This window comes from Danio rerio, chromosome 9 (genome assembly GCF_052040795.2).
Source record: "Danio rerio strain M-AB ecotype USA chromosome 9, GRCz13ab, whole genome shotgun sequence".
NCBI classification, from domain to species: Eukaryota; Metazoa; Chordata; class Actinopteri; order Cypriniformes; family Danionidae; genus Danio; species Danio rerio.
The window spans coordinates 17,723,875-17,748,865 of record NC_141029.1 but is presented as its reverse complement, the minus strand read 5'-3'; the positions used below and the strand labels follow the sequence as shown (position 1 = coordinate 17,748,865).

Genomic DNA, 24,991 nt, shown 5'->3' with positions numbered 1-24,991 from the left:
CGGGAGAGCTCACACGGAGCTCTTAGTAAGGGACCGTCTGAATGGGATATCAAAAACAAAACCAACTTAACCCCGCTTGACAACCGACAACGCCAGAAACATTGCCAATGCTGTCAAAGCGGCCGGATTTTCAGCGCATATACGATGATTTGCTCACACTGTTAATGTGGCTGTGCAGAGAGGGATGCGCGTTCACCAGATGTCAGGTAACAGCGCAAACTTTTCTGTAACCGTGCTGTGTGCTTTCTGTTTGAACCTTTAAAAGTGCTGACTGACAGGTGCGATGCGGGAGGTCAGAAAACACGACGAAGCTTTCAGTTAATATGAACACAGTTTCTATAGTTATACTTTATTTAGAGATAAAGGTATATGGCTCTGCATATAATCACTCTATCTTGCTGGAGTTTATAGCCGTTTCGCTTTACTTCAGGACGCATCAACGCCGCTCTGAAGGTCTAATCGCTGTTTTAAGTTATCCAGAGCTGTATGAATATACAAATCTTGAATATCACAATAGTATTAAATATTACTTTTGTAACAACACAGACAGCAACACTTTTGCACAATCGATACCCAGCTGATTTAGTCGTTTCATGAGAAGACCGCGCTTCTTCTTTTTTCCTTGTCAACATAAAGGCAGTGAGATGCGCCTCGTTTTCGGCCACTTGTTTAACTGCAAGGCATACTTAATTTGCGGGACCATAACGTATAACCCGTGCCTACAGACACATTTGCCAAAGAAGTAAAATGGAAGAAGAATATTGCTGTTTGATACAGACCTGTTGGTGCTTAACCAGCGCTTATGTTGACCTGGATCTGCGTAATAAATGCAACAAATAGGCTTTACTTTTTATTTTACAGCTTATAAAGCATGTACGCAGATTAATGCAATATCATATTTAAACAACAAAACTGTTTACAAAAAGTTTGAGTGCATTGTTGCTGTCTTTTCATCACGCAGCGCGCACTTGAACCGCGAGGGAGAGAGAGGAAACCATAGGCTATATCAGGACATAATCTTTAAAATAATGATTTCTATTAAAAATGTAAAAGGTTTTGTGATTATAATGATAACAGCGGGGCATTAAATAAATGCATATTTTCCGTGGAACGGGCAATTTGAGGAAGTCTGCGATTTTTATTTGACGGAAGAAAAAAACATATGATTGGAAAAAAAAAGCATATGCCGGTTATTAAAAAGAATCAGTCTGTATTTTCGTTTTGTAATATAAATTAATTATTTAAGTGAAAATAATTTAGGGCAGTCCTATTTATTTTATTCATTTTATTTAGATTATTCTGCTCTTCTGTGCTAAACACTGCAGGTGCGTGAAGATGCTCTGTTGTTCTGTTCCGCTATTAATATTCTAACATTTAAAAATAAATCAGTATTTTAAAATGCAATATTTAATGTGTCAGACACAAAATAGACACATCAATTTGTTTAATATAAAATTAATAGTAATCTGACCAGTTAACCGTTAATAACCGATTAATGAGCAGCGGTTGTCGGTTAGCAAAATTAACGAAATGAGCACCCCTAGTAGCTATTTAGAGAACTTGATTGAAAAAGAATTTTCAACATGCTTGAACCATCTACACAATGGAGTTTAGTTCTGTTTGGTTTTTCAACAGTATTTTGTTACAAAGAAAACAGAAGTGATAGCTTTGGCTATTTATTTATTTTATATATGGCTATTTATATTGTTAATAATTTCCATAGTTAATATTGTTCTTTGATGTTTAGTTTATAAAGATTTTTCAAATGTTATTTAATAAAAAATAGTTTCAAAAATCTTTTTTTTCCCACCCCACACGAAAAAAAATAATAATAAAAAATCGTGATACAAACCGAATCGTGGGTCAAAAATCGTGATACAAACCGAATCGTGGGTTTGGTGTATCGTTACAGCCCTAGTAAAATGGTGTCTGGTTGTTCCTTCTCCCCTGGGGCCTCAAACAGACGGGAGAGAGCATCTGGCTTAATATTTAAGACAGAGGTAAAATTAAATCGCCCCAAAGAAGAGGGCCCAGCTTTCGGGAACTCAGCCTCCTAGCTGAATGGATATATTCAAGGTTCTTGTGATCCGTTCAGACCAGGAAAGGCTGAGCTGCACCTTCTAACCAATGACGCCACTCACCCAGGGCCAACCTGACTGTCAACAATTCCCTATTACCTATGTCGTAATTTCGCTCAGAAAGATTCAGGACCCCAGGAATTGCTGCAGAGCCTTACGAAAGTCTGGAATTGGCCACTCGGCAACAGCCTTTACCTTGTGTCTGCCTGGATACCGTGTCTGCCTGGATCTCTTCAGCTGAAATAATAAATCCCAAGAAAAAAAACGACTGGACGTAGAAAACGCACTTCTCCGCCTTAACATAAAGCTGATTCTCCAGCAACTGTTGTAGCACCTGGCGGACATGTTGGGTGTGTACCTGTAAAGACGGAGAGAATATCAAGATATCATCAAGGTACACAAAGACAAAATGATAACCCATGTCTCTCAACACACCATTAACCAAGGCCTGAAAGACCGCCGGAGAATCGACAGACCGAATAGTAAGACCTGGTACTCGAAGTGTCCCGTAGGCGTGTTAAAGGCGAATATGCGAATGAGATGGTAAGCATTCCGGAGGTCAAGTTTGGTAAAGACCTTGGCTCTCTGCAAGAGTTCAAAGGCAGAAGACATAAGAGGTAAGAGGTACCTGTTCTTGATAGTGATGTCATTAAGACCTTGGTAATCAATACAGGGATGCAGGGAGCCATCTTTCTTTTTGACAAAAAAGAACCCGGCACCTGCAGGGGAGGAAGAGGGTTGGATGAGACCGGCTTTGAGTGATTCATTGATATATTTATCCATGGCCTCTCTCTCAGGACCAGAAAGGGAAAACAAATGACCCTTGGACGGAGAAGTGCCTGGGAGGAGTTCTATGGCACAATTGTAAGGACGATGCGAAGGCAGGGAAGTGGCCCGAGACTTGCTCAACACCCGGCGCGGGTCAAGGTACTCCGCCGGTACCCCAGACAGATCAGCAGCCTCCACCTGTAAGACAGGACACACAGACACAGGAAAAAGCAGCAGGATCCAAACACGAAGCAAGACAATGCTGACTCCAAGACAAAATTGAATTACTTGACCAATCAACGTGAGGGCCATGCTGCATCAGCCATGGATGCCCCAAAACTATGGGGGCCCTAGGCGAATCTAGGAGGAGCAGCGTGGTGACCTCATGGTAATTGCCAGAGACAATGATATGTAGGGGAGGAGTGGTATGGGATACAGTGGTGAAGAGGGTGCCATTAAGAGAGCGAGCAGGAATAGGATTGAAAAGAGGAAGTGCAGGGATTTCCCACAAGGTAGCTAAAGAACTATCCATAAAACTACCTTCGGCCCCGGAATCAACAAAGGCCGAAGCAGAATTAAAAGAGTCACCAAACTGGTCAGATACAGGAAGAACAGTTCAAAAAGAGGGGGAATGCAATAAAGGGGTAGCGCTCACCAGGGTCCCCATCTTCACTGGTGAGCCACAACTTTTAACAGACAAGCCACTGCAAAGTGTCCTGGCTTGCCGCAGTAGAAACACAGGCCCTGGATAAGGCACTGTTGTTTCTGTTGGGGAGTCAGCCAAAGACGCCCCATCTGCATGGGCTCCGAACCCAAGGAAGTGGTTTTAGCAGCCTCAGGAGCAGCAGAAGATGTGTCCTCCATCCTCCAGGGTGCCGGAAGGCCGGATGTTGGCGAAGACAGCACAAATGTCTTTCTACCCGTAGGGCCATACTGATAAGATCGTCAAAATCTTGAGGAAGGTCGATGGTGACCAACTCGTCCTGGATTTCCTCTTCAAGCCCCGCACGAAACATGGACATGCAGGCCCCTTGATTCCAGTTGCAGGAAGCTGCCATGGTCTTAAACTGGATGGCATACTCTGTGACTGACCTGCCTGCCTGGCACAAACGAGCCAACTGGTCTCCTGCCTCCTGCCCCTGGGCAGATCTGTCAAACAACCTCACCATCTTTTGTCTAAAATCTTCATGTCTGATGCACAGCAGGGAGCTTGGATTTCCCAGACTGAGGTTCCCCAATCACGGTCCTTGCATGTGAGCAGCGTCAGAACGTAGGTCACCTTTGTTCTTTCAGCTGTGTAGGTATGTGGCTGTAAGGCAAACACCACAGAGCATTGAAAAAGGAAGGCTCTACATGAGTTGGGGTCCCCGTCGTAAGGTGGTGGGTTGTTTCATCGGGGTTCATGTGGATGCTGAGTGCCAGGGTCCACTTGCCCCCCCTGGGCTGTATCGTGCTGTAACTCATGAATACGTGCGGTTAAATCAGCTACCTGGTTGGCCAAGTACTCCATCTGCCTAGTGGTGTTGGTCAACCTTGCCTCATGCTGGCCTAGCAGCACACCCTGCTGGGTGACTGCAGTAAGGACTGGATCCGAACCCGCTGCGTCTATTGTGGCTAGATTGTTCTGTTGGGGAACACAGGCGGACACAAGTGCAGGTTAGGAAAAGTTTATTCTTGATCAGAAAACAACCCCTAAACAGGTCGCACACCAAAAGCGGCGCTCGGCGCCGCGACACGGCGCGCACATGACAGTTTAAAGTATCGCACACCAGATGCACACATTCACATGATATTTAAACTAATCAGATGGCGCTCTGTGGCGCGGCTGAAAAATGAACTGCGTCCTGAGTCATGGCCGGGCACCGCCGGCTTGCAACGCCAATGTGTGTACCCTGATAAAAACCTATGTTTAGAATTTTAAAATGCATGCCGCTGCGCGGCGCTTCTGGTGTGCGACCTGCTTTAGAGAGAAAAATCTAAATACAACTGGGCTCTTGCAAAGAAAAATAAGAGAAAAATAAAACAAAAAAAAACTGCATGAAAAACTCCCAGAAGAGGGCGCTGTTAAGTCCTCAACAACAGAGACCGGGTCCTGTCCCCAGACACAAAAGGGGGCGGATCGTTCACAAAAGGAGAAAGCAAAAGACAGCCGGGGTGAGCCAAAAAAGGTATACAAACAATAGAGTCTATAATGCTGTTACCCGGCAGGGGGCGTGCTGAAGCGTGGCCGCATGGGGAATGCGAAAGTGGAGCGTGAGCAAGGGAGAGGAAGCCGGCAGTCAGTTGAAGCCGGTAGGCTCCATGAAGTTGAAGCAGTCCGGCCTGGGACGAGGAGGTTAAGGAGAGGCAAAGTGCAAAGTAGACAGTTCTGGCGTGGAGCAGCACAACAAGACAAAATAGGATAGGATATCAACGACAGAAGACAAGACGAGACAAGACGATAGTGGCTTGGTGTAAGCGCACTCGCAAACAACAATCTAGCACAGGACTACACACAAGAGGGGAATAAATGGGACATGAAAGGGATCACTAATAGAGTGCATGTGAGTGAAAATCAATCTTAATAGAAGGAAAATGGGGTAACGAGAGGGAGGAGCGATATGGGAGTGATCAAAATAAACATTCATGTGCGCTCGCCACATGTAGACAAAAATGGGAAACAGACAGCATGATCAGACCAAGGGTGTGACAGTATATGCACAAATATAATATTGTATAGCTTCCTATTAAAAATACAAATTTAAAAGATAGATTTGTGAGGTGTGTACTTGCTGTATATGCTGATCACTGTATATTGTTTACTGAGAGTGTTTACATGGTCTTAATACAGCAAATTATACAACAAGCATTTAGGCCCAGTTTACACTAATATGTATCAGTTTTAGAGGCATGCACTGCAGCATGCTTCGAGCACATCTTCTCATTTGAGAGCTGTGCATGTCGGACTTTTAATCAAGCATCTACAGCTGGATCTAATCTTACTATATTTGTTAAACGTGATATTCAGTTTATCTTGTTGTCCATATCTGACGACTTATTCCCCAACTTTTGTCTTTTGAATTTATTACTTATTTACGTTACTCAGGTAACGTGTTTTGGCTGAGTGCAAAGATAAGTTAGGTAAATATATTAATTAATGTAACCGTGGACACTAATTCTGCATATTAACTGATTGCTTGCGTTTGTTTCCTATATTGTAGAACTATTTTACGTTATACTTTTTATAATGGCAATTATTGATTATTAAAACAGATATTCATTGAAACAGATTGCATATTTTTCATATTTTCAATGAAAATTAAAGGAGGCAGTAATGTAATAGGCTCCGTTTAGTTATAAATATGCATGAAGATGATGGTCATATAAATATGCAGCTACACAATGACGACAACATTTTTAGTGTCTTTTAAGTTGCTAGTATCAAAATGAAAATAGGCAGTTCCTTTTATCTGGTTTTCATTTTATTGTTAAGAAAGTGAAACAACGTAGCCAGGGTGATGTGAATAAGGTTATACAGTACAGTTTTCCCTAAGATTTACCCGATGTGTCCTCGGGAGTTTTTTTTCCATATCAAACTTGCGAAGTCTGAACTTACAAGCAAAGGATGCAAGACTGAACTGTGTGTAGGCTACTTAACATTGAGGTAAAAGCTCAGATCCCTCATCCACACTAAGAACAGCAGCGTTTTAAAATGAAAATGGCCTCTTCGGATTTTTCAAAACGCTTCGTTATGTAAATCATTGTAATGTTTTTTGAATAAGAGAACTGAATAATTTTCACATAATTGTGAAGTAAATTTTCTAGCCTACAAGACTGGTTACTCAAATGTAAGGCCCATTCAATGTGGTATTTTGGACCTTATTTCAGCTAAAAAGATATTCTCCAGAACCTACGAACCATGACAATTATTGTTTTCTAAATACTGTGAACCAGTTAGCATAATATCATTGAAACACAGTCCCTCCCCTGCCATCCAGAGCCATGCCTCCTGAAACACGAAACAACTGCACCTTAAAAATTAAAGCAGAAAATCCTCTCTCACATGCTGTCCTAAAGCGACTCTGCTTAGTGCTTGGCCGGCAATGTGGAGGAATTACACTTATTACTAAGCCATACTTGCATGCTATTTCAGACCGAATATTCAAAGTAACATGGTAAACAATATAGTGAGCACATCACAGGTTGTCACTGTTGAAAAATAAACCAATTTGAATATAAAACCAACCATCTCTCAGTAAAGTAGGCTAGGCAGAATAGTGCTATGTGCTTATGTTTTGTTGTTAAATCCAGTTAAACTTTGCGGACCCGGTACTGGGTCCGTGACGTCATCGAGTTTTGCTTTAAGATTTAAAGGGCTAGCGTTGCACCAGACCCCCATAAGTGGTTTCATTTGAAAGTGTAGAATTTATATTTTATGCACGTATGCATCACTTTTTTTATTCTACTGTACAAAAGTTATTTACACTTAAAGGGCACATAGTTTAGCCCTTTTTTGAGATTTAATACTAATATTATGGTTCTTCTGAGTGTGCGAATGTAGGTTCAGATCAAAACGCAATTCAGATATTGGTATTATGCTATGTTAAAAAGTGTAAATTTAGAGGCGTGTACACAGGTTGCTGTTTTGGGGTGTGTTGCTTAACATGATAATAAGTTTCGACTGCCCGCCCAACGTAACAAGGGGGCGGAGCCAAAAGCGCCTCTGCTTTGTTCACTGCATCACACAGGCAGACAGGAAGAGTCAACATGAGTGAGAGGAACAGCATTCAGCTGTACATGTACGACCCAGACTCGGACACAGAACAAGCAGAGTCGACTGTTGAGGAATCTATAATCCGAATTTGCCAGAATGTGTCAGAGTGGTACATACAAAATAATTTATGTCTTTTTATACTTTTACAGCCGCTATGTAATGATGCATGCGTCATCCGTAATTTGTTTGATAAAGTTAGCGAACGTCGTGCGCCACATCACAGGTCTTTCAACAAACACAGACAAGACATAAAGATTTCCACAAAGATAAATTTTGCATTGGTATGATTTATTTGTAATTCATAAATATTGACGTTGACAAATATTGGCAGGTGCTTGTGTGACAATTGTGAAAAAATGCCAATTGATGCTGAAAATGTATGCTGCAAAGAGGTACCGCAAGTTAATTTCCAGTTTATGTTAACGTTGCTTCTCTAAAGACATCGAATGAGATAATAAACAGCAAAACTATGTGTCGTGTAATAAGGTTAGAAGACGAATGGATCAACTGGAAGTGCAACCCTCATGCATGACGGAGCATCCAGGAATGGATCCCGTTTGCTTCAATATTTATTCCTTGCAAAATGCATCGAATATATACAAAGCAGACTTCCCCTGCGAGGTCCCCTGCGACTTTGTGATGTGCAAAAGTGAGTTTAAATAAATAGAAAGAATAGCAGGTTACCTTGTAGATGTTCATGATCTGCATGCTCGCGTTCTTTTTAAGGACATTACACTGTGTAGTCAATAAAATAGCGATAAAGTTGGTTTTATATTCGCACATTCAGAAGTCCCTGTATTGTTTGCCATGGTACTTTGAACATTCGATTGGATTTAGCATGCAAGTATGACTTGTAAACAACATTAACACTATCTAATTTACTGTAAACAATGTTCTACTTTGTCATTTGCTGCTAACAAGATTTCCCTATTTAGAATTTGCAAAGAATACTTTTCTGAAATGATAGTATTAAAGAGAATGTCTGAATATCTGAAGAGTAGGGGTTTAACCCCGGCATCCTGGCCAAATCTGCCCACTGGCCTCTGTCCATCATGGCCTCCTAACCCTCCCCATATCATGATTGGCATATCATCACTCTGTCTCCTCTCCACCAATCAGCTGGTGTGTGGTGTGCGGTCTGGCGCAAAATGGCTGCCGTCGCGTCATCCAGGTGGATGCTGCACACTGGTGGTGGATGAGGAGATTCCCCCCCATTGTGTAAAGCGCTTTGAGTGCCCAGAAAAGCGCTATATAAATGTAACGAATTATTATTATTATTATTATTATTAATATAAAACCAACTTTACCTCAATGTCAATAGAAATGAAATACGTACCTTATTTTTATTGCTGCTATTTCTGAAATGACAATTTGAATTATTTCATAAAATGTTGAGTAATGTATGTACTTTTTATTGAAAAAAATATTTTAAAGTCACTAAACATTTTAATTTAAAAACTCTTAAAAATATATAAAAATCAGTATGGCATAGAAACATTAAACCTTCAGAAAAGATGCTTCAATTTCTGAGTCATATAAAAACTTTATATTGAAGTATAAATTAAAGTGTGATTGGCATATACAAAATGTATCCTTGTGCAAATATAAATATAAACTCCAAGTTGTGTCACTTTGTTGAATGAAATACAATTGTCCATGAACATTAGAAAGTATATCTACAAACACATAAAAACATATCAAACATACATTGGCAGTTGAATAAATGAAATATGACTTCTGAAATGTTGTTAAAGCTAGTTATTCAATCAAAAATAAAATTGTATTTGTGTTAACTCCCAAGTTCAAATTGTAGTGCAATTTCTAAAACAATGTTTCATTATTATGTCTCTGTTAGACAGTCCCGCTTTTTTGGCTTATCAGAGCTTTGTGAGCTGGTTTTGGGGTTTCCTCGGGCGGAGAGTCCGTGTTGTGATTCCTGCATGTGTGGTGCTGAAGATTCGCAGACAGTTTCCTGAAGAGCAGGGCAGCTATGTGGGTTTTAGGATATCTATTGATTGAAGCGGGTCACCCTGCTGGAGATAGCCTCCACCATCTCAGGTCGATCGTAAGCTGATGATAAAGCACGTGGTATGTGAATTCCCAACACTTCATTAACATAGGGTGACGGGTCCACTAACACTTCGTTGAAGATGAGGTCCAGCAGCTCTTCTACATAACCTGTGCAATATAACAGTTATCTTTTTAGTAATTTAATTTTGTATTTTGAGTAGTGAACGTGTATTGTGAATGTAAAGTGCAATTATTTATATTTTTTTATTTGTTGAAATATTAATAAAAATATGAATATTTATATACATACTGAAAATTTGCTGTGTCTTCACTTCTCGGACCCTATACTCTCCTTTCTTTTTTCTTTGGTAAGGCAAGCTTGTAAAGGGGTTTACCAGTTGCTGATGTGGCCTGGGGATGCCCAACATTTTTATTGTAATGCAGTGCAGCCAAGTTCAACCTAACAAAAAGAAAAAAATGTAAATGACGTACCATGACAAGACTGTATGATATTGTAAATATAAATTTCTGATCAGTGGCTTTACCTGCATAGCATCCCCAGAAATGGGAATACCCCATTTTTGGGTGCAAGCCGCAGTATGACGCTGTGGAAAGCTTTAACTGTTGACGTCTGGTGGTGAGGACTTAGCTTGGCCACATCCTTTAATATTCTCTTGTTAGCAAGAACTTTCTCCAGCTTGTGGAATGGCATCGTTGCTGAAGAAGTAAAGATGTATTTAGGTTATTAGAGTCTGAACCGAAAACAAATCTGAACAAAGAAACAAGCTCTGTTTTGCATTAGTTTTATCAAGAAAAATATTTTATTTGTTTGTATACAACTTACCAGCCGACAGTCATTTGTTCCTGTCTCTGCTTATCCGTGGCGGATGCAGACAAGCCGGAAAATTGGGGTCTTCATGTACATGTTTGTCTTTTACATGGTTCAAGATAGAGGTCCACTTTGCCACTCTTTCAGGACTGTTTGTGTATGATGCAGCAGTCCTGTAGATGTGGTTTTTGATGCTACGTAACCATTTGCGTAACTTCTCACACCGCTTTATCTGACATATCTTGTCCAGTTTTTTGGAAATTCCTGGAAATTAAAGGAAAAAAAAGACCAACAAAAAAATAATAAAACACATGTAAGAACTGTAAATGGCAATTTGATCTTGGATGAATGCTAAATTACATATCTTTCTTGATATGCCACACATCAAAAAACGTGTGACATTTCGATACCTAAGATATTTCTAGATTTGAGGATGTCTGTCTGTGATAATGCATTCCAGACGAACACCGCGGGCATCCAACAGGTCAAGGCTTCTCTTTAGGCCTTCTTTTTCTATATGGTAACTGCCGCCCACCTCATTACTCTATAAAATTTTAAATAAGGTAAAAAAAAAAAAATTACATATTTTCCATCCAAAATATTATGCTAGTTCACATAACACTTTTCTGTATTACCTGGACTAACTGTAGGTCGACCACTGTGTTAGTTGCAAGGTCCATCATTGTAAAACCCCCATACTTGGCAGAGTGGCCTTCAAGAACAAACCGTACATAATTATTTTAAACACATTTTTGGAATAATTGTAATGTATTTCATATTTATTTTTGTTATTAGACAGTATTTAATTAGAAATTAAATCTTTTGTCTAAATACCTGGGGAGTCAGCCCTCCTATCTCCTCCAACGATCACATTCTCTCTTCGACTGAGCTGTTCTAGTATTTCATTCTGCCAATTTCTCCACTTGTGGACAACAGCAGGTTCAATGTAAAGTCTTGCATGTCGACGAAATGAATCGTGTTTAAAAATGTGTAGTTTCATTGCAGCAAATACCTGACAACAGAGAGGAGAATTTTTAGTACAATGTGCATGCACCCTGTGACAAAATTCATATTGTGTTTCTAAAAGAAACGTGATAAATTTTGATAGATAATTAGCTTTTCAACTACAAAAAATGATGCACCGCTCAAGTACACTGCAGCGGAAAGATGCAGGTTGCCAGCTGGAGTACTACCAATAATTGGCTGACTGTTCCATTGTCTAACAAACTCGCAGTGTGGGTAGACTTGCTGTACGCTAAGAAATGTCCCAAGCCTTTGTGACTTTACATTACATCTACTCTGACACACTGGGCAGTCACTGAAGAGCTCCATGAGGCATGTTTCATAGACAATGAACTTGGCTATCTTATGAACTGGGCATTCTTGGATTCTGTAAAAATAAATATATACATGTACATAAGTAAAAAAAGATGATGAATGTTATGATGACAATACACAATCTTGCAAATAATTTACATAATGCATAAACTCACGACAAGTCTGTTGGTTCAGTTGCAGATGTGTATTCCTCTGCAGGGTCAAATGTCACATACGAGTCTTGGGCTATAATTTTTGACTCTGTTAGAGTTTCTTCGGCTTCTTCTTCCTCCTCCTCCTCCAGCTTCAGACGAGGTCTTTTTAATGAAGGTTTGAGGGGTGTCGAAGTCATAAATGCAGTAGAGGATGCTGATGGTACAGTCAGTTCAAAACTGGATACTGTTGTCTGGACACCTATAGTGTAATTTTATGATTAATCTCAGTGCACGTTTATAAAGATAGTAAAAAATGTTTCTAATGCAGCAACTTAAAATAAACAGAGAAAATTTAACTTACTTGTACTCCTGCGTTTGGCCTGAAGCGTCCTAAACAACAACTGCGTACCAACACTGTGTAAAGATATGTGAAATGGTTCTGTCTGGCAAGCAACATCCACCTTGTTGCTCTGTGTCAACGTCGTGGCCTTTGTAAGAAAACATACATTTTTTAAAATGACCTTTCTTTGCTGAAAACATACCGATCTTATTGTAAACAACTGCAGACCACGTGCAAGTACAGTGAAAAAATTACAACAAACATCCCACATACACAACAAACTTTAGCTGTAGCCAGTGGTACTGCTTTATTACAATGTTTCTATTTTTCTACGGTTTCTGTTTCTAATGGCTAAAACTCCTTCATGTACACATTACCACTTACAGCTTAGAGTATATAGACTGTTTTAGAAAAGCACAATAGCAGTAAACACGCGCAAACAAACATCCAAAGTAGCTTTAGCCGCAGATGCTATTCATTTCGGCTTAACATTACAGTATACACATTACAACAAACCACCTTACATACAAAACAAACTTTAGCTGTAGCCAGTACTGGTTACTGCTTTATTACAATGTTTCTATTTTTCTACGGTTTCTGTTTATAATGGCTAAAAGCCCTTCCTGTACACATTACCACTTACAGCTTCGAGTATGTAGACTGTTTTAGAAAAGGACAATAGCAGTAAACACATGCAAACAAACATTCGAAGCAACTTTAGCTGCAGATGTTATTCATTTCGGCTTAACATTACAGTACAACAAACATCCCACATACACAACAAACTTTAGCTGTAGCCAGTAGTACTGCTTTATTACAATGTTTCTATTTTTCTACGGTTTCTGTTTCTAATGGCTAAAACCTCTTCATGTACACATTACCACTTACAGCTTAGAGTATGTAGACTGTTTTAGAAAAGCACAATAGCAGTAAACACGCGCAAACAAACATCCGAAGTAGCTTTAGCCGCAGATGCTATTCATTTCGGCTTAACATTACAGTATACACATCACAACAAACATCCCACATACAAAACAAACTTTAGCTGTAGCCAGTACTGGTTACTGCTTTATTACAATGTTTCTATTTTTCTACGTCGGTCTAAAAAAGCAGCTCCAATTGTTTTGACCCTTTATTTGTAGATAAATTAAAAAAGGACTGGGTGTGTACATATCACCCCAGTATGATGGTCTATACACTATACCAACACACAGATCTGTCCAAACAGCTTGAAAAGTAGATTTTTACCATAGGTGCCCTTTAAATACACAGTATTTTGGATACCCGAGCTGGGTATTGAACATTGGTTCATTTTCATATTTTTCATATGGTTCATATATGACACATGTGCAGGTTATAGCTCAAATGAAAGCTCTTGCCGATGCTCATATGGTTCTAGCATTCTTTTTACTTAATTATATTCACATATCAAATAGTTATCGAATGAATCGCGATGTTTCCATGGTGCAGAAGTAAAAACAATACATTTATGATCAAAAAGCAGCCAAAGATAGCACAGACTGCTGTCATCTCTTACCTTAAGGCTGATTTATACTTCTGCATCAAGCGCACGCGTATGCTACGGCGTTGACGCATAGCTCTACTCTGTGGCCGTCGGCGTAGTTGATTTGCACCTCTTAAAAAATTTAACTACACCTCGCAACAAAGCGTAGCGCAAGCTCTGTGATTGGTCGGCTTGGTAACGCTGATGAGTCTGGGCGGGACCGAGAGCCGCGCAAGCCCGATGGAGTGATTGTATACAAGTGTGGAGTTCCGTGAAGGAGCTCCAAATGGAAAGTTTTTTTTTGTGTTTACCTCATAGTTAAAGTTGTTGCTCGTCCGCTGGTTCCTCCCTCAAAATGAGCGAGTTTGAGCCACTTGTACATTTAGGAAGCATTCAGAAAATGCAAAACACCAGCGAAGAAACTTGACACAGAGGAACATAAACACCTCACTGCCAACTAGCGTTTCAGAAGTGTTAATGCAAACCAACAGAGACAGCGTGCAGAAATATAAATGCACAGCTACGGGCGTTGCATGCGCCGTGGGTTACGCTGGTCACTTGGTGCAGAAGTATAAACCAGGCTTCATGCTGTGCGCTTCAGGGCCATTCTACAGACATGTGAAGGAACCACCAAAATTAATTACAGCACCCTAGACCACACAGAACCTAAAAGGTACACTTTCAAATTTGAGTTTATTAAAAAAAACTAAAAATACCAAAAAAGCACCTCTTTTTTAGGTGTTTATTATGACACAGACAACATATAAAGATATTTTAGACACTTTTAATAGTGTTTTATGAAATTTAAAATTTTTGCATTTACAACTCTGCATGTGGATTTGGGAAGCTTTTAAATTTTGGTAGGCAAAATTCAGGCGGAAATCCCAAAAATAGCAGCAGAGTTTAACTGGTTAATAAAGGGACTAAGTTGAAAAGAAAATGAATGAATGAACTACACTTCTGCACATATAACCCATTTGTAACAACACAATCTACAGTACATTAGCTTTGCGTGACTAAAACAGTTTTAAAACATAACATTACGTGTCTAAAAGAAATACATCAGCCATGGTGTCATCTTTCCAGTGTGCAAAAGTAACTTCGATATTGATTTCATGATTTTAAAAAGTTTTGATTCAGCATTGGTATTGACTGCTCTCTCTCTTTCTCTCTCTCTCTCTCTCTCGTGTCCGCATAAACGAGCAGCAGCATGTGTACGCGCAATTGGCAGATCTGCATGAACAGAGATGCACAGTTGTACAAACCTACTTATCAGAATTATGTGAATTGTCGGCCTTACAAAATTTAATTGGATGAACATTTTTAGTTTTATGCCTTACTTAGAATATGAAAATACATATAAATACATTTACTTTAATCTTTACTATTGGAATGTGAAGAGACTTTCAACCAGCACAACAAAAAAAATGTTTCTGAAGAAAATCACCTACTGCACCTTTTAATGTGTCATTTTGCTTTATTTTTGTAAAGAACCTTATACAGCCATTTAGGTTGTAATGTGTTATATAAATACAATTGTAGTATTAATTCTTGTTTATTCTTTTTCATTTTTAGAGGGTGGAGGGGTTATGATCCAGTTTGTCAAAACAGCTCATCGCTAACCTGTGACTTTACTGACAATGTTACCATTTTTGGTTCTTACCAACTTCGTGTTCGGACAGAACTAGATGGAGAAACATCTGATTGGGTGGAGACTAAACAAGTTGCAGTGGACAAAATAAGTAAGTACCTTGTTTAATTTGACTTTGTTTGGAGCAGAAATATTTCAGAGTAAGACAGATTTTTACACAAATATTAAGAAAATATTACTATAATGGTTTAAATTAGTGTTCAAATACGTTTTCAGTAGCATACTCTTACATTTATAACACTTTGTAATGTTTCAGTTTTATTCCAAAATCATTTTTATTGATTGATTATCCCACATCAATCTACAGTCTAAAAGAAAACTTAAATAATCCATGAAAAGATGTTAACACAGTCTCTCTTAAAAATGGAAAAAATGCACAATGTTTTTCAGCGAACATTGATGCATAGTTATCTCTTATCTCATAAATTGAACATAAATAAATAAAGACATTAACATGGCACTGTGCAAACGTTTGGGCACTTTATAAGTTTTAGACCTTAATCAACTTGTTAGATCTGATGCATAGCAACAGCTGTCATTAGTAAATGGCAATTTTAAAGCTTATCAATACTTTGTTCAATATTTTGTCCACCTTGTGCACACACTGGTGGACACTAAACACTAAACATAAGCATATTATTGAAGTAAACACCTCATTCAAACTAGATAAGATACACATATGCGGCTGTCAAAAATGGACCACACACAGATACACACACACGCACATTGCAAAATGTGAAAGTTTTTTTTCTTTCCATTTCCATTTCTTTTTAAGAGGACAATAATCTTTAACTTACCTTGAAATCCACTATAGGATTTCTTAAAAGATGCAAGCTGAAGATTTTGGAACGGCCATCACAGTGACCTTATTTACAGTTTTTATTTTTTTTTACATTGCCTACAACAGTTTTTTTAATACATTTTTTTTTTTCAATACAGTTTCCTAAACTCTTAACACGGTCAGTACAGCATCCGTCTTTGTAGGCTATACAATTAAGACATTTCTTGTTGCTTTGATACAAAATGCATACAGTTAACACCAATTTCAAATGCTTGAAGAATGTAATTTTACTGTCAAATTTACAAATGCTTTCACACAGTATGTCAGAAGAGCAGATAACATTATGTTCTAAACATAACTTATAGGCTAAAGTCAAATTGAACAGCTTTTCATATCATGCATGGAAACACAAATATATTCTCTGTATTATTTTCCATTGCCAATGAGAATCAACTTATTACAGTTATGTTAGTACATAAATCACAGCAGTTTCCGTTTTAGGAACCACATTCAGGTTTTTCAAATTACATGATCATATGTTCTAAAAGAGGACTCTTTGGGCTGATCTTGTGTGGAAAATGAACAACAAGAGAATTTTTCCCATGATACCTTGCCAGAGAAGATATCCGGTGTGATGTGGATGAGAGCATGTGGCCAAATACAGACGATTACTTTGTTTTTTTATTATAATTGCGGTGCTTTTTCTGTTTGCAAATCTTGCAGTAATGTCGTTTTGCAAATAAAGTCTGTACTGCAGCAATTTTGTGCCTGTATTTTTTTTTACATAAACTAAACATTTTATAAAGCTACTCAGACATAGTAAATTAAAATTTATGGATATCTTAAAGTTTTTTTTTACAATTGCTATGACAGTACATTTAACAAGTTTCCTAAACTCCTAATGCACCAACACACCTAAAACATATAATTGGCAGAACAGTTCGTTTCATGCACAAAATCACACATTGTAAACTATGGAACAAAATCAATGCCTAAAGTCTTGAATTAAAAAGCTTGTTGAATATCACAAACTGAAAAAAATAATACACCGTATTAACAAGTTCTTGCATTTCAATGAATGAGACGCTCATTTAATGCATTCGCATGTTAAATTATTTTAAATCAGACGCCCCATCCATAACCAACCTTAAATCATACCTGAACTCTCTGTTTAACATTTCCAAGTAAACTGTTTTGTGACATTCTCATAAAATCTCTCTGGTTTTGAAAATCTTTGTTCGTAATTGTTCTTAGCCCTGTCAATGTTTATCTATTTTGTATTATTATTATAATATTTCCTCTCCTGTTTCGCTTAAGTTTATATTCTTTAGCTGTCAATATAATACTTAGCGTCTATGGAAGAAAGAGTCAATAAAGATAGACAATGTGTAACATCATATTCATCAAAAGACGGATTATGTGCAAGTAACCGCACCGGTCCGAGCAGGTAACGAGCCAGCATGGGAGACAAGCTCCGATAAGATTGCAGAACAACGTCTGTCCCTGGATCTGAGGGGTGAGCTTTACGCGATCACCAGCTGGCTTCCGTTACATAAGGGCAAATATAGATGACTAAACCCTCATTTACTCATTTTACTCTGTAAGAATCAGCTCTTTGGTTTAAATCATGTTTAAACTTTGGGGATTCGAATCAAAGATTCGAACATGATTCACATAGAATTATTTAAAGCTTACACTTAACTTTAGTATTTGTCCAGCAAATAGAACGTTTAGTGTAAAGCAATTCTGTATTATATTATTACGTGGCCAACAATAACAATATAAAAACAGTATCTAATTATTTAATAAGCAAGGTAGCAGTATCTGAAGCTGAGGCATTAACTTATAAAGCACACAACACACCAACACGGATCTTAAAACGAAACAAAAGTTTATTGCTACTCTATAACACAAAGTACTAATCTACGTAAAACAAACAAACGCACATACATACACACACGCACAAGCAGTTTGAGGAGAGTTTTGACTGAGTGGATTTAACTTCTAGCCTTTGCTAAGTTCTTAGCATTGCAACCTGAGAGAAACCATAAAAGCAGAGAATTTCGCTATTCTTTACTACTTAAACATAATTCACACCAGAGTCAGCAATGGATAGAAACCTTGTTTGTGCTACTTGCGTTCTGATGTAATTTGGTTTCCTCGACTGGTCCAAAGGGAAATCCCGGCGAAGCTGATTGGTCAGCGTAGCAACTTCAGTGACGTGATGGAATTCCCTTGTCGGTGAAGAGGGGTTTCCTTAGTCGGTTGCTAGGGATACGGATGTTGGACAAGGCGGCGTTCGAAGTCCTTCCTGGGTTCCTGTAGTTAGGATGAGTTTCAGAGTTTGGATGTGTTGACCCGATGGCTTGTTGTTGAAGCGGTTGCACAAGCAGATCGGGGGTCGAGCCGGCAGCAAGTGAAGGTCGCGGTCTGCTCCGTGATGTAACGAGGCTTCCGGCGAGGCGATGTAACGGCCACAGCACGAGAAGAGCGACGTCCGGGCAGCGACGGCGGTGACGACTGGCAAAGATGACCGGCAAAAGACGATGATGAAATTCCTTTGTTCAAAGTTTTATAGGCTTTGGTAGAGGCTGGGTCTACACAATGCTTGTCCAATCAGATAAGGTGCGGGGTGGAGTCACACCCCAATTCTGCCCTCTAGGAGGCCGGGTTGACACCTGGTGTGGGTGCTGCTTTGATAGCATAGTGGTTAAAATAAAGTCTTATAACATAAACACTTTTCATAGTATGGTTTCTTCATATAAACCAATGCATTTGAAATGTTCCTAGCTTTCAATCGATACCAAACATGAAGTATTTCACAAACATTCTGTAGATTTCATTTGTCGCTGAGGGCTATTACTCAAGAACTATCTATAACAGTTTTGTTAAACACATGGAACATGTACACACAAAAACCTACAGAAACATAAAGCAAACATACATTACTCAAATAAACACAGTTTTACTGTATGTCCATTAAACTTTGGAAGCGTTTCTGATCGCTTCTGTGTCTGCCTGAGAATGTGTATTCCTTGCAGACGCCAAAGGACACGCAAACCAAAAGGTACTTCTCAAAAACCGGTTTGGTGGGTTTTTGATTGTAGAGCCTCTTATTGTTTTAAGGTGTAAAGTTAATTAACACGCAACTGTGATGTTGACCTGTGGATTGCCTTTTGCTGGGTGCCTGTGGATTGCTTTGAAAATGAAAACAAAGCTCAGACATGTAGGCACCAACCAATCTTTTAAGGATAACATGGTCTGTGACTTGTTCGGTTCTGGAACGATCCGTTGACTCCCCACATCCCCCATTTGGATGGTGATGTTCCTGGCATGAACATCGGCAGATACTGGAACAAGAGGCATAGGTAGAGAGAGAACAGACACACAAGACACAAACCACATTTCCATTCCATAGACTGAGTTCTGGTGCAGGTTTTAGCTTAAATTGTTCGGGTTAAGAACACAAGGTGTAGTGTAACATTGCCTGAAATAATTCAAATTTAGTTATTTAGCTAGTTTACTTCATTGCGAGTATGTAGTGGCGCTAGCTTCAACTTAAATGAGCAATAATTCTGCAGCAATTGATACTAATTTGGGAAAAGGAGTCAATCCTACTTTTAGGCCCTGTGAATGAATTTACAGGAGTTCCCTGTAGAGGGGACTGGAACTGCAAATTAGTTAGGGAGAGAGAGAGAAAGAAAGAAATGAAGAGGCATAGTGATGCAACAAAACAAGGTAGGTTAAAAACCAGCAAAACAGTGTTGCAAATGTGGAGTGGATCCTCTCTACTAGAGGTTGTTCTAGCAGTGCTGAAGAGGAGAAAGTATTAGTGTTGTGTTTAACTAGGTGTTCCCTAGAATGTCAAAGGTTATGTTAGTATGTAGAGGGTAGAACAGTTGATCTGTGTCAAGTTGTGGTCCTCCCCCATTTGTTGTTTAATGATGATGGAGCAGTCAAATGTTCATCTAGTAATGGAGGTACCGGAGTTTGGCATGGGTCAGGAAGGGTTTCAGGACTGAACTGAGGTTTGTCGGAGGAGTGGCAGACGACCAGAATGGCACTTTTAGAAACCTGAGGGTTTTCACCTGCAAGTGTTTGTTGGTTCAGGTGGTTGTTGCTTCTCCGCTCGGCAACTAGTCAGGCTGAATCTGCTTTTTCCTTTTCCCGTTTCCTGTCCTCCTCTATGCATTTGAGAAACTCTTTCATCATCAATTTCACCAGTTCTTGAGGGTCAAATCCCGGTGGGGTATTTTCCTCTTGCTGGGATTGAGTCTGAGCGTTGTCAGGGTGGAAATGTTTGGAGTACCTTTGTTGACTCCTTGGACTTGATGATACAGGGTTTTGATGTCTTCCCTTGGATGGTGACCAGCTTTTGTTCGACCCCCATTGGTTTCTTTCCCGGTGGTGTTCAGGTGAGCGTCGTTGTCCACGCGGTCCATCCCAGTGACTGTTCCTCTGTTTGAATCTCGTGTCAGCGTAGGAGTTCTGTTGTCTATTGGACGGAGACGCATTCCACGCTGGGGATAGTGGTCTCACGCTGTTTGAGCGTTGGGCACCCTCTAGTGCCAGTTCTGGATGGGTGTTAAAGTCAAAAACTGTGGCAGGTTTAGTGTTTTTCTCTAACACCATCTTTTGTTTGTCGTGGGCTTTCCGTGTCAAATCTCGCAATTGCTGGATGCTCATTGTTCGTGGGCATGCGAGTACTCCGAGATGTTGGCTTACTGCAGGATGGAGGTTTCTCAGGAAGAGAATCTTAAAGTTCAGGTCTTCCTCCATATTCGGTTCGTTGCGAGTTCCGAAAAAGGCTTGCCTGAGTCGGTTATAGTAAGCATGTGGGGACTCATTGCGAGCTTGTTTTGTCTCCAGAGCACTTAACAGTCCTTGATCTGATTCAGGGTTTGCAAACTCTCTGATGAGGGCTTCTTGGAGCAAGCGATAATCATTCTTTACCCGAGCCGGTTGTCGGTCCAGGAAGCTGCGCACCTCAGTGCTGGATGTGGCTCGAAGCAAATACAGTCTTTCTTTATGAGAGACATTGGGTCTCATTTCCAGGTGGAAATCAATGTCTTGCAAATAAGCGTGGACCTCCAACCCACCTGACACACTTGGAGTAAACTTGCCAATGTTTCTGGCCAGCTTGTCAAGGTCTTTAAGGTCCAGACTGTATGACGATCTGTGACTGGCTATCACAGGCTCTCGTCGCTGTGGGGTAAGGTAAGGCTCTTCAGAAGGTGTTGGCGAAGATCTTCGGCATGGTTTCTCACCTCTTTCAATAGGTGAGAGCTCAGGGACAGGGGATCCTGTCCTGCTTGGCAGGGGCGAGGCTGGTGCACATCTTGTCTTTGGAGGTTCATAGCGCAGTGCATAGGCATGCCTGAGTTCACTGGCAGACTCCTCTTTGATGTCATCCACTTCCTGCATTAGTCTGTCGATCTCATGTCTTGCTTCGCTCAGGTGAGTTTCAAGGGCTTTGATTCTGGCCTTCTTGTCTCTTAAGTCCACCTTCGCTTCTTTCAGTAGTTGTTCAGCGTAATCTAGCTTGTTAGCGACGTCAGCGTGGTCTGCTCTGGCTTGTTCTCTTTCTTCTGTGACGGCTGTTAAAGCTTCTTGTAGTTTGTCGATCTCCTCTGTGGTACCTTCATCCATCTCATTTGGTTGATTCAGACGTTCCTGAGCCTCTAGCTCTAGCTGCTCGGTGCGGGCTTGCAGGCGTGTCAGCTTGTGTTGGAGTTGGGAGGCGTGTCTGTCACTCAATTTGAGGGTGGCTATGAGTGTGTGACTCAAAGTACCAGTGATTTTGGCCAGCTCCTTGTGGTTGAAGCTTTGACTTGGGTCTTGCTTCATGATGCTGTCTATGTTCTCATCCAGTTGGTTTTGCGTCAGGGGCTGCAGTGTTTCGGCAGCTTTAGGGAGGAGACTGCCTGTTACAACGCTCAGCCAGCATTCCAGGTCCTTCCAGAGGCCAACTGGATCTTTGAAGTGAGCCATCTTTTGCGGCAGGGGGGAGGACTTAGAATTTAACTGACACAGACCTTGAAGAGAGATAGAGAGGAGAAAGAAAAAACAAGGTAGAACAATGCAAACAGAAAAGGAGAAATGTTAATGTGCAATGTTAAGTGTGTTCTAATGTTGAGTTAAGTGTGGTTCTCTGGAACTGTGGCCCTCTGGTGGGTACGCGTGTCTAACTGGTAGTCTCTGTGGAAAGAGTCAGTAGCACAGACACAGTGAGAGAACAAAGAAAACAAAAGTGATGAGGAGACTAAGGAGTAGGGTGAAAATCTGTAGTTTCCACTTTCCTAGAGAGAGAGTTCCTTTAGCTTTTGTTAAATATAAAATTAAGATTTCTAAATACCAGGACTGAAGTTGCTATTAACTTTCCTCTGAAGTGACAGAAAGTAGGAAAACAATAACAGTATTGGCTTCTGAATAGGATTGACTCCGTACACCAAATAAATTGTTTCTGGATGCGTGTTTAGAATTGGATCTAACGACGCCTATCCTCTTGTTGACCTGATGAGTGAGAAAGGAGGGGTGAGATCAGACAATTTCAACAATTAAAAGTGTTCAAGTGTCCCAAACATCTATTAAATGTTTCTAAAATTCTCTGCTTTTTGACTCTCACAAGCACAATCCTTAAACCAGCATCAATAGTCTAGTTAAAAGAAGATAGTAAGTAAAGAGAGAGAACAAAGGAGTTAGTTTTCTCTTAGCATTAGGTGGCGCTGTTGAGTTGACACTACAAGAAGTGTTGGTTTTATTGTGTTATATAGTAACCACTTAGCCTACGTATTAGAAAAATCTGAATTTTCCTTTTGAAGTTGGCTAATTGGAGGGCTACTGCTCTAAGACTAGGCTCAATGATGACTTAGGTTGGTACCTTACAGCTCACTGGGCTGGACTGTCCAATTGCATCAATGAAGCAGCAGGGGGAGCACTGTCTGTAAGCAGGCTTAAAATAAACTAAATTTAATAGACTAAATTCAATTTTGAATTGAACTTAACTTTCAATCTGAAACGGGGTAATAACTTTTTTAAGTTATCTTTAAGATTGATAAGAACACTTATGACTAAATTTTATTAATAATTGTTATTAAAATGATAGAGCCATGCATAAATGAACCATTAATGAAATTAAAAATTCAAAACAATGAAGTTGGTTAGAGTAACATTTAATGCAGTTTATCATTAAATTAAACAATTATAATTTATTTAATCAGTGAGTCTTATCCGTATAAATCAACAATTATAGGAAATGGGTGTTCCTAGATGTTGATGAATGGAAAAAGTATTTATACTTGTACAGGTCAGAGAGCATTAATTTATAGTAATGAAAACAAAACTATAATTCATCACTAATAAAACCAACAGCTTATGTGAGTTCAAACTGATCAAATTCAACAGGCCAAGTACAGCAGTAAAAACAAAAATAAAATAAAATAGTAGTGATTAAACTCAGCAGTTAGATCGTGCACACTTTGATTAACTTTGCGTTTGTCAACTTTTCCAAGGTGAGTAAAGAGAAATAACTGAGATGCAAGAGTTATTTTAAACATCAGCCATACAATGCATTTAAGACCACTAAATGCTACGTGCTATTTATTAGCCTTCGCTGCTACTGGAAATGCATAGACTTCAATGCAAACGTGTTAGCGTTAGTTTAGCTTAGCTTCACGCTATGCTCTTTGTTTACAATTCAAGCTGGCGCTGGCGGACTGCACATGCACGCTTGAATGTAATTCCGGCAAGTCTCTCTGTACTTCCGGACCAAGGTTGCTGCTATGGCAACGACCACAAAGTGGAATAATAGTAAATTTCACAGTATCACTTGAGATGACGGCGCATCTCACACTGTTCAAGCAAAAAGCACTTGTTAGATTTTATATCTTAACAGTACTGAACCATCTCAACTCATGAAAGTGAGATAAATTAATCAACAGGATTTCTGAGATTAATACAAATCGTGACAGAGATATGCGGGATCTCAGCACTCTGTGTTAAGTCTGTTTAGACTGCAAACACAACCGTGGATTCAAACCACAATTTTAATTGATCAATTTCAAAACTTCTCCTATAAACTACGCTAGGCAGCTTTCTCTGAGCTCCGCGTTTTAAATAATTTACTAATATTAGCAAATTACAGGGCAACATGAATTTAGTTAGCTATGCTAAATCAGTTACTAGGAGAAAACACAGCTGAGTTTCCATCCGGGAATCGCAGCGTACGAAATCATACTGTGAAGGCCTTATATAACGTTATGAGATAAGCACAAAGGAATACGCTTTGTCTTTCTCTGCATGCGCTTTAGAGCGGCTTACAGTGTGTCTCGGCGGACAACTTAAATGAAGTTTTACTTTCTTAACAACACTAAATGTAGTCAAGCAATAAAACAAATGGTACCACAATGAAATTGTGCAGTAGCAAAACTTCTGTTCTTTCTGATCTATTCTTTCCGGACAAAAATAGAAAAGATTAACAACGTGATTTCGGGATTTTGTGCTTTAAAAGTTAGATCTGCTTGCCCGAATTATTCTCCACCACTATGTAAGAATCAGCTCTTTGGTTTAAATCATGTTTAAACTTTGGGGATTCGAATCAAAGATTCGAACATGATTCACATAGAATTATTTAAAGCTTACACTTAACTTTAGTATTTGTCCAGCAAATAGAACGTTTAGTGTAAAGCAATTCTGTATTATATTATTACGTGGCCAACAATAACAATATAAAAACAGTATCTAATTATTTAATAAGCAAGGTAGCAGTATCTGAAGCTGAGGCATTAACTTATAAAGCACACAACA

The 24,991-nt window shown here is 39.5% G+C and overlaps 1 protein-coding gene and 1 long non-coding RNA gene across 6 annotated transcripts in view; one reads left to right on the top strand and one right to left on the bottom strand.

The window, feature by feature from the left end:
* The window catches only part of crfb4 (cytokine receptor family member b4), a 143,865-nt gene that overhangs the window by 68,141 nt on the left and 50,733 nt on the right, over positions 1-24,991 (top strand). For all 5 annotated transcript variants that reach the window (XM_087267152.1, XM_087267153.1, XM_087267150.1 and 2 more), the window contains 1 exon segment: positions 15,330-15,496. In XM_087267152.1, the coding sequence (XP_087123278.1) occupies positions 15,330-15,496 (167 nt within the window).
* LOC141376095 (uncharacterized) lies at positions 8,993-13,460 on the bottom strand. Its single transcript, XR_015944792.1, has 9 exons — positions 12,272-13,460; positions 11,932-12,169; positions 11,273-11,828; positions 11,074-11,150; positions 10,849-10,982; positions 10,454-10,702; positions 10,155-10,326; positions 9,920-10,069; positions 8,993-9,777 (listed from the first exon to the last, which is right to left on the bottom strand). It is a non-coding gene; the product is annotated as an uncharacterized LOC141376095 (long non-coding RNA).